At 41.7% G+C, this 9786-nt stretch overlaps 1 protein-coding gene across 1 annotated transcript in view; it reads right to left on the bottom strand.

Moving 5' to 3' along the window:
* The window catches only part of KIF25 (kinesin family member 25), a gene marked incomplete at its 3' end in the record, with an annotated part of 28256 nt that overhangs the window by 1425 nt on the left and 17045 nt on the right, over positions 1-9786 (bottom strand). The window contains exons 8-10 of the mRNA XM_010081511.1: positions 9183-9257; positions 4503-4652; positions 3237-3413 (exon numbers count right to left, since the gene is read on the bottom strand). Coding sequence (XP_010079813.1) covers positions 3237-3413; positions 4503-4652; positions 9183-9257 — 402 coding nt within the window. The remainder of the gene's footprint in view (positions 1-3236; positions 3414-4502; positions 4653-9182; positions 9258-9786) is intronic.

Below are 9786 nucleotides of genomic sequence, written 5' to 3'. Positions count from 1 at the left end.
TCACTGGCTCTAGTTCCCACCGTCAGAGAATGCTGAGCCTCACACTGGGGGGATCTGGCTGCTGCCTCAAGTCCAGGGAGGCAAATCCTGCCTTGCTGATTTTTTACTGCATCTTCCAGTAGCTGGTCGGCCAAGACTGGATGGCCCAAGCAGTAAGCAGCCTTCACTGGGATGTAGCAACAGGCAACTGGCTTCTGCACGCTGCTGCTGTGCACTGGCAAGGGTCAGTGCTCTACAAGCTGCTGTCTTCTAGCTGGTGTTTGCAGAAGAAGACAGGCCTCAGGGTGTGCTGTCAGTGCTGGTCACCTCCTGGGACTTTGGAGGTAAACAGCATCCGCAGCCCAGTGCTGCAAGCTTGGCACAGCAGCTTCTCAGCAGGACCGAGAGTAATAATTTTTTAGTATAATCTCTACGACTTTATCGTGCTGTATGTACTGCGTGTTCCAGGACCAGACTCTACAAAGAGAAGCCCTGTTGTGGTTAGGTTAAAAATTTTGATGCTGAATGTTCTCCAAAGTCAACCAAGCCATAAAAGAAGAAAGAGACTGAGGTTTTTCTGATTCAGTAAGATGTACATGTTAGCAGGAAAGAGACTACTGTACTTTAATAGAAGTATGGAGAAGCCAAGGAGACCCAGCAGGCCAATAGATTCTAGATGAAATATTATCACAAATGAAGATGTGTTTTTATTCAAAGCACCAGCTGTTTACTTTAGATTTCAGGCAGCTGGGTGGCCTCATTCAATGGTTCCCTTACTTTGTTTGGGTTTGCTTTTTCTTATTAACCTTTCTGTGTAATTATTAATATAACTTGTTTATGAATTGGACTTTTTTTCACTGCTTGCATTGTAATTGAGATACAAGTCCATATTCTTATTTATATTTAATTAGAACTGAGTATTTATCAATGGATTGAGATAAGTGGTTTTTCAGAGGTGCTTAGTTCAAGGCGCCCGGCTCCTTTACCATAAGCTAAAATTTACAGAAATAAACCCAGCAGTCATTTTATGAACTAGAAGGACAAATGAAACCTTATTCCAGCTCCTACTTCCTGCCTCTATGGCACAAATCCATCTGCATCTCACCTCTCCCTTCCCCAAAGCCTAGGAAAAGGGATGGGTCACCCACTAACTACACAAAGCTACCTTGGGAAGGGGAATAGGTATTTTTCAGGAAAAAAACCAGGCCAGCATGTTGGTTACTGAAATACCATAATTAAAAATCACTTTTCTGGTTCTGATGAAGCAGGAAAAATTCAGCTCCCATCACACCCACACTATATGCACCCATTTTCATTTTCTAAGTCATACTGTTCCTTTCTTCTCTACTCAAAGGAAAAAGATGAGCTCCTTCAAAGAAAGATTCAGCACACACAGGTTACGCTCCACTCCCAACATCTTCTGAAGGAGTTTCTCTTTCCCTTGACAGCAGAGCCTTAACCAGATGCTAAAAGTTGGAGTAGAGTCACAGCTGGGGAAATCCAAGGACAGAGACAGAGATAAACCCACCAGTCGGCATAATACAGACAGGGAGGGCAAAAGGATTCATCACTTCAAGCTCCAGTCATTTTTCATAGAATAGTTTGCGTTGGGAGGGACCTTAGAGACCATCCAGTTCCAACCCCCCTGCCATGGGCAGGTACACCTCCCACTGGCCCAGGTTACTCAAAGCCTCATCCAGCCTGGCCTTGAACCCCTCCAGGGATGGGGCAACCACAGCTTCTCTGGGCAGCCTGGGCCACAGCCTTACCCCCCGCACAGTAAGGAATTTCTTCCTAATATGTAATCTCATTCATTCCACGCTCTTATGGAGCATGCAGAGTGCGATCAACGATGCAGAATTTCTCTGGAAATCATAGTTAACCTCAAGACTGAAAAGCAGGCATAGCCAAGATACAAATGTTAATCCTTCCTAGAATATTACAGTGATTATTATTTCACAGAAAGAAAGAAGAGTTATATAGCCCCCATAGTGAAGAAAGCCACTTTACAATTTCTCTGGGATCCCACTTTTCTATGAGTTGTTCAATGGCTAGAAAATACAAGTTAATAAATGTGTACAACTAGGTAGAATAAAATATGTTTGCGCAACCCTCCAGTACATTCTTTTATTTTTATCAAGGCTTTCTGGCAATAGCATAAACCCACATAAACAAACAACGACTAGTCTGCTTATGTGACCAAGTCCCACAAGACAAAAATACTGCCTTCAATTATTTACACTGCGGGTGTGTTTTATTTTCATGGGGAGGGGGGGGAATGTTTTTCATATCTGACTTCTAATTCCTCCTGGAAAAGTAGAGATTAGACCCATGACAAGCGTTATTACAGAGAAGTGAAGAAAATAATCATGTTTCCCCCAGAAATGTAAAACACTGTAATACTGTGCTAAACATTTCAGTAAGGCAAGATGTTTCTTTTCACAAACATTTGCTCAAGGAACAGAACATTTTTTCTGTGTTGCTAGACCTCTCTGTAGTGCACAAGCAGAAATGTTCTCTTCTGGAATCCCCTTCATATGCTGGGCATGCACAGGGAGATGTCCAGTAGCTTAATCCCACTGGGTAGCATCACCTCTCTGGTGCCACTGTCTGCTTGTCATAATTTGGTTTTGTTAATGTTGATTCAATACTAGCATAAACCCCACACTTTAATGCCTCCTTAGAATACTAAGCAGTGTAAGATGGGTTCTTATATTAAAAGATCACTTACAATCTTATTCTTTCTGAAGGTTTTTTTTTTTTTTTTTTTTAACTTAAAAAGAGCAAGTTTTGGAATGAAAGTTAGAAGGGAAAGCTAACACCCTACAGATACTTAAAAATCTACAAGAAATACATATGTTTCTATTACAATCTGTAAATTGTATAATTCAGTAAGACTAAAGGGAAAGTGCTTTGTGGCTTTCTTTCTCTACAGCTGACAAGATGCCCTAGATCCAGCAACAAGGAAATACACAGCTATCTTCAGGCATTCTGAGTGGAAGGCGTGTAATGCAGGAGTACAACCAAAACTAACTGTACTGTTATTTTGGAAAGTATTTTGAGATGTGCAGCCAACTGCAGTCTAATAGACTGAGCTAATGGAAACACTGAGAACCATCCGATTTTGTTTTTTGCATATGGTAAGGACTCATTGTTTAGAAGTGATAACTGGTGCCTATAGCACAGTTTTGTGACAGCTATGCATTGCATTGACACCAGATCATGATCGGATAATAAGGATCAAATCGTGTACTTACTCGTACGTAAGCAAAGGAACATCGCTCTTTCCTTCTCTGGTTGTGACAACATCACGTTTGACGCCAGATACTTTTCCACAACCGTCTTTGGCCAGAAGATCAAAAATTTCGTTATTATACACTTCTACAACAGAAACCTCAACCCAGTAACTTCCTGGTGGCTTTTCTGAAATAAGCCTGGAGAATAAAAATAGACCAAAAAAAAAAAAAAAGAAAGAAAAAAGCCAAAAAAATGTAGAAGTCAAACCCCAAGTGAACAATCTGTAAATAAAAGATCTATTCTTGAATTGTAATCTAATTACAATCTGATTAAAGTGCTTATTAAATATCCACAGTTGTGGCTTTGCCTCATCCACATGCTAACATTAAGATGAAGAATCAGAATACACAGTTAAATTATAAGTAAATAAATTTAATTTCATTTTCCAAACAACTGTGCCAGCTTAAATTGTTTTCTCCACTAATCTCCCTCTCTCCCTCCTCAAGAATTTTTTATACCATTTCTCTGCTGGATATTATTGGATTCAGAGCTCAAGGGATGATAAACTCTGGTAGGGTGCAAGCAATGAACAGGCAGAGATGGTAAACTGCCCAGCTAGACCTGTAAGAATTTATCTGTCCAGAAAATTCATAAATTAAAGGCTTGTCTATTCAGGAGATTATTTACAGTTAGATACAGTTGTTCTGGTACAAAATTGGATCTTTTTGATTGCGCTTATATCCTTCTCCAAAAGAAATAGGCTTGGCTGGAAAAAGCTCTAATGGCTCTTCTATCATAACATAGCAACATATCAGTTCGTATCATGCATTAGGTTCAACTAAAAAAATCTAAGAATTCTCAAAGCAAGAACAGATTGCAGTTAAAAAGTCTACTATCATACTTCTTTGGGACTGGGTTCTAATCTGGATCCTCTTCCTCTATTCCAATTGTCAATTTTTACAAAACTTGCAAGGACTTAAATATGTTTTAGATTCCCATAGCTATGGTTGAAACATATTGAAAAGTTAATTAGGAGTCTGAAAGACAGAGAGATAACACACAGCAAGACTGAATAATCTTATTTTCTTAGAAAATAAGTCTAAGTAGGAGAGAAGCTAGGAATCTGTATCAAAACTCACATTATCATATGTCAGTCAGAGAAGCTATAAATATTAATCATCGTGAAGCTGAAATCTGTGACGGTAAATACATTACAAACATTATTTCATCCTTTCTATAAAGTTTCAGGTGTCTGACACTGACACAAGCCTTTACTTAGTTGTTACCTGAACAGCTCTTCGGTAGCTCGAGGAATAATTCCAAGTTGTGATTCATCTTCTATGGAGAATGCAGAGTTCTCCTCTAACTGTGGTCCCAACATTGTGTATGTCTTCCCACTTCCAGTCTGCCCATAAGCCATGATGCACACATTGTACCTGAAAATTAAAAGGGCATTCATTCATTTTACCATTCCCAAATGTGTTTGTTAGGTGGCAAGTCAAACCCCAAACAATTTGGGAACATAAACTGAAACAAAAAATCAATACACTGCCCTGCAGATTTCTTCCTGGAGATCTCAAAATCAAACAGAAATTAAAGTGCTGCTCATAACATCACCTAAACAGATTTTTATTTTTTTTTAAAGCAGAGTTGAAGGGCAGGGAGCTGCCAAAAGATGGATGCTTAGCTTGGAGTGACTGATGAGGTTAGACCTCCTGTCTGCCCAACTTCCAGTTCACGCATTGCTGAGCTGCCTGTTAATCAGCTCCTGGACCACTGCAGTTTACAGTACAGCATTTTAAAGTAAACCATTGCTGGGTTTGATTTGTCTTACAGTGCTATGCTGCAAACCGCAGTGCTAATATCTTAGCAGCTGGGAACAGTAAAATCTGCAGCTCTCATAGGCTTTCTCAGGCAGGCTCATCAGCCAGAGCCCTCCGTCACTGCAAGAGATAAGACAGCCCTAATAATAAGAGGTACAAATTTTAAACCAAATGCGTTAGTTCAGTGTAAGCGTGCACAGTCTGGAATAAAGGTGGTGGGAACTGCTCTGATGTGGACTTGTAGCAGGTGAAAATGTACAATGAGGCTGCAGGGGTACAGGCATCTGTGAAACACGGTTCATCATGTTCTGAAGGAGACACGTAAAATACACCAAGCAAACAGAACTCTGAAAACCCCTGTTCCTTTGCACTGAAAATGATTTTTAAAAGTCCACCGCTGTGAGCTCTGTTGTGGACATCTGTGCTGCGGTGATCTGAATTTAGACACAATGTTAGCAGAATCTCCATACAGGAGGAATGCTTTGCAGGATGCTGGAATTTCTGCTCTACTAGAGAGCTGCAAGAATGGGCTTGCTCCTGGTCTGCCAGGGAATAAAATTTCACTGCCTAAGCTACCTCCTCTGTGGGCAGACCTGAACAGCTGCTTTTGGTTACTGATGCTTTTCCTCGTATCAAAAATGTTGTTTCAAGCATATGCCAGCAAATTTCAATGAACATCCCTCTTCTAATTGTTTTAAATTGATGGTTTCAAGTCATGAAATACTTATGTGGCCACTGCAGAGAAATATATTTGCAGCAATTTTTTTTTTTTTTTGCATATTAAACATGCCTAGAAGCAATTATTTTTGGAGGATTATTTAGAAAGCTTTCTCTTGTTAGACAGAAATGTGGGCTGATAAGCAACAAAGCAAGTACCTGGGTACCCCTTTCTGGGGATGCCAAGTCAAAGTCGCAGTCAGTGAACCTATAGTAAGGTCCCTCCACTTTATTGTATAAAGTATAAAACAGAAGTCTAGTCATAGATTTGATGAAGTAAAGGAGATAACTGTAACTGAAAATAGGGAGCACTACAGCAAAATGAAATGTGCTGTAAATCTGAAACAAGGGATTTCTCCAAGTATTCACTGCTGACATAACTCCACTTGCATTTATGCCAGTGGAAAAGCTCCCACTGATTTTGGTAGTTCTCAGCTAGGCTAACAATGAGCAGTTGTCACAATTCCACCCCTAACGCACACTGCCTGGCCAGCCCGTAGCTTCTTGAGATTTTTAGCCCGCCTTCAAAATCAAAGAGATGTTTGGAATCAAAAAGGGAGACAGAAGTTTGCAAGTAGTAGTTTTCCTTAGAAAAAAAACCAGAACTGAAGTCTTTAGAAGTCTCTCAAAAAAATTTCAGACTATGATTCACCTACGTGCCCTGATGTTTCTCCTTCTCCACTCTGCTTCATTAGTTATATTCTTGTTTAAAAAAATTCTTATTGGCAAGCTAGAATACCAACAGTTTTGTAGTATTTCTCCCCGAAAAGAGTGTGGGTGTTCAGTATAGCAAAGTTATCACTAGGGGATAACATTGTTAAAGGAAATCAAAGGAGGAGAATTGTATTCTTCTCTAAAATAAATAAGCAAGTTTGAATCTTCAGTGCTGTAAAGAAAATAAATGTTATCTTACTCCCTTGCTGGCCCTGCATGGCTAACGGTAAACTTTGAAGCCTGCTGTACTTTGTCTGTTTTGCATACGGAACAATCTTCCTGCATATTTATACTGAAAAATGAAACAATTCATTAAGAAAGAAAAATAAAGAAAAAAATAAAGGAGCGGAACATTCCTTTCTGCTTAAGCTAAAAGTTGTTACAGACAACTTTGGAGGCCAGACTAAAACAATCAGGGGCAGCAAAAAGGTTCAAGGTTCAGACTAAGTATGTCTGTTTCCCATTTACAATGGGAAGGCTGCTGAGAAACACGGCTTTTATGCACAGCCTCACCTTCCCTGAAAATCTGCTTCTGTTTCAATGGCACTTCTGGAAGAACAAGACAACTCTTTTGTTTTCTGTAAAAGAACATTTCCTAACCGAATACAAAAATCCTAGCTTTTAGGACAGGATTCTCTCAAAGTGGAAATGAGAAAAGTGGGAAGTGCAGCAGATCAAGGTACAGATCAGATATGTCTGAAGATACACAGGCAACGTATTGAGCCAAAGGAAACATGTTCATTGCAAAAGGAAAAGCAGAGAGTGAAAACAGTGGTTATAAGGACTTGTGCAAACCCCTCCAAGCTAGTGGTGCCTAGGTTGCTCAGCTACGTGGGTACTCATCCTTGGTAAACTACAATAATGCCATATGGCCCATACAGGACTTCCCTTACACCAGGCAGCCCTTGTTGGCCCATCTGTGGCATGAAATTCAACAAGGCCAAGTGCAAGGTCCTGCACGTGGGTTGGGGCAATCCCAAGCACAAATACAGGCTGTGAGCAGAATGGATTGAGAGCAGCTCTGAGGAGAAGGACTTGGGGGTGCTGGTGGATGAGAAGCTGAACGTGAGCCGGTAGTGTGCGCTGGCAGCCCACAAACGATGCCCAGGGGGCATCAAAAGAAGCATTAGCAGCAGGTCCAAGGAGGTGATTCTCCCCCTCTACTCTCGTGAGACCCCACCTGCAGTGCTGCATCCAGCTCTGGTGCCCCCAGCATGAAAAAAAAACATGGACCTGTTGGAGCAGGTCCAGAGGAGGCCACAAAGATGGTCAGAGGCTGGAGCACCTCCCCTATGAGGAACAGGCTGAGAGAGTTGGGGGTGTTCAGCCTGGAGAAGAGAAGGCGCCAGGGGGACCTTAGAGCAGCTTCCAGTGCTGAAAGGGGGCTACAGGAGAGATGGGGAGGCACTCTTCATCAGGGAGTGTAGTGACAGGACGAGGGCTAACAGCTTAAAGCTGAAAGAGGGGAGATTTAGACTAGATATTGGGAGGAAGTTTATTCCTGTGTGGGGGGTGAGGCAGTGCCCAGGTTGCCCAGAGAAGCTGTGGGTGCCCCATCCCTGGAGGGGTTCAAGGCCAGGCTGGATGAGGCTTTGAGCAACCTGGGCTGGTGGGAGGTGTCCCTGCCCATGGCAGGGGGGGGCACTGGATGGGTTTTAAGGTCCCTTCCAACCCAAACCATCCTGTGATTCTATGTGTAAAGGGATGGCAGGGATTTCCTAATATTCACAATATCCTGATATGCCTCTTCTAGGCTGCTTTTAAGAAAAGTAGACGTGGAAACTTCAGTGTGCAGACTGCCAGGAAGAAGGATTGCCACTGTTCAAGTATGCCACTGTGGATGCAGAGGGACTAGCTGTGTCTCTACAGGGAGGGAAAGGTCCATGACAGCTCCACAACAACCATCTCTAATTGAGTGGAATTAGAGCAGGGGTGAGAAAGGAGGAGAAGGGAAGTTCTGCATACATCTCCGTTCAAGCCTCAAGGTTTATAACAACATGCACTTCAAGGCTTTTTTTGCAAGAGTACCTTAAATTTGCTCTAGTATAAATGAAGAACCACACTTCATGAACTTAGTGGCTAGCAGTAATCACACATATTTGTTAGTGGTTGTTAGTGATCAGTTCTGTATTCAAACCAGAATTCTGTTTGAACCCCAGTGCCTGAAGGAGTGTTAGAACTACGACTGAGGATGCTCAGTTCAGGTTCAACCAGGAATGGATTAGACCACCTCCTGTGGCCTTTGCTGTACACAAAAGCAGAAGAGACGATCAGAGAGTGGCCCAGGCAGGCCTTTCATATATGAATACACTGTTGGAAAAGATGTATCATACTGTGTCTGCAACTGGGAAACAGTTCCAAAACATAACCTGCCAAAACATCTTTTGGTTTAGCTTATGTTATGATCTTTTTTTAAAGATAGTATCCCTCCATTAAAAGCAATGCTCAGGTTTGATAGAAAGAGATCAGAGAAGAAAAATTGATTTTTTTTTTCCCCCAACTTGTCTGCCTTGCTAAATTTTGTAAACAGTGTTTTCACGGTTTATATGGGGAAACAACATTCACTTGGTGTTGAGTAGAAAGAAAACAGGAAAATGCAACTGCAAAGCCACAAAACTTGACAGGACTGCCACTAGTAAGACCTTTTTTTTAATTGATGGATTTCAGTAGATTATTGCCCTTTAACTTTCTTACTCCCACCTTTTAACTTACCCATCCAGGAGAGATGTTAGCAAAGGGGCCACATCCTCAAACACTGTGTCTTGAGACTCTGAAGCACTGTAAACTCTGAGGAGCAAAATGCAATGATTAACCAATGAAAAAATATAAAAATGTTGTTTCAATACAGGAATACAAACTAGGGAAAATGTAGGCCAGTGACATAAACCTTGTGACCTGCTGACATTTCGGCGTCAAGGGGCTGAAAATTACAACTTCAAGGTTCTTGCCCACTTTTTGGGAGCGGTGCTGGAGGGAATGACCCGCAGGGGTACAGCTGTGGTTCTCTGAGCTCATCCTAAGCTTTCTGCCTCTCTGCCAGTCTTTTTTCAGGCTGCACTGGCTCTCTGTTATTTTCTCCCACTTAACAGACTGTGAAATGTCCCTGCTGCCTGTGTCTCCTTTGTGTCACACCAAGGAAGGGAGTTAGGTTGTGCTTCTTTTAGATGTGGATAAGGTTTGGGAAATAAAAAAAAAAGAGGTACAGAGGCAGCAAACTTGCCTGGGGACTTGTCTCAGAACAGGGCAGAAATCAGAAGGTTTAAGGATGCACTGTCTTTGTGGGCAGCATCAGCCTACGGTATTTCCATCCCCACCC

This window comes from Pterocles gutturalis, unplaced genomic scaffold, assembly GCF_000699245.1.
Source record: "Pterocles gutturalis isolate BGI_N339 unplaced genomic scaffold, ASM69924v1 scaffold30849, whole genome shotgun sequence".
Classification (NCBI taxonomy): domain Eukaryota; kingdom Metazoa; phylum Chordata; class Aves; order Pterocliformes; family Pteroclidae; genus Pterocles; species Pterocles gutturalis.
Note: the sequence above shows the minus strand (reverse complement) of the source record. Positions and strands in the feature narration are given on the sequence as shown.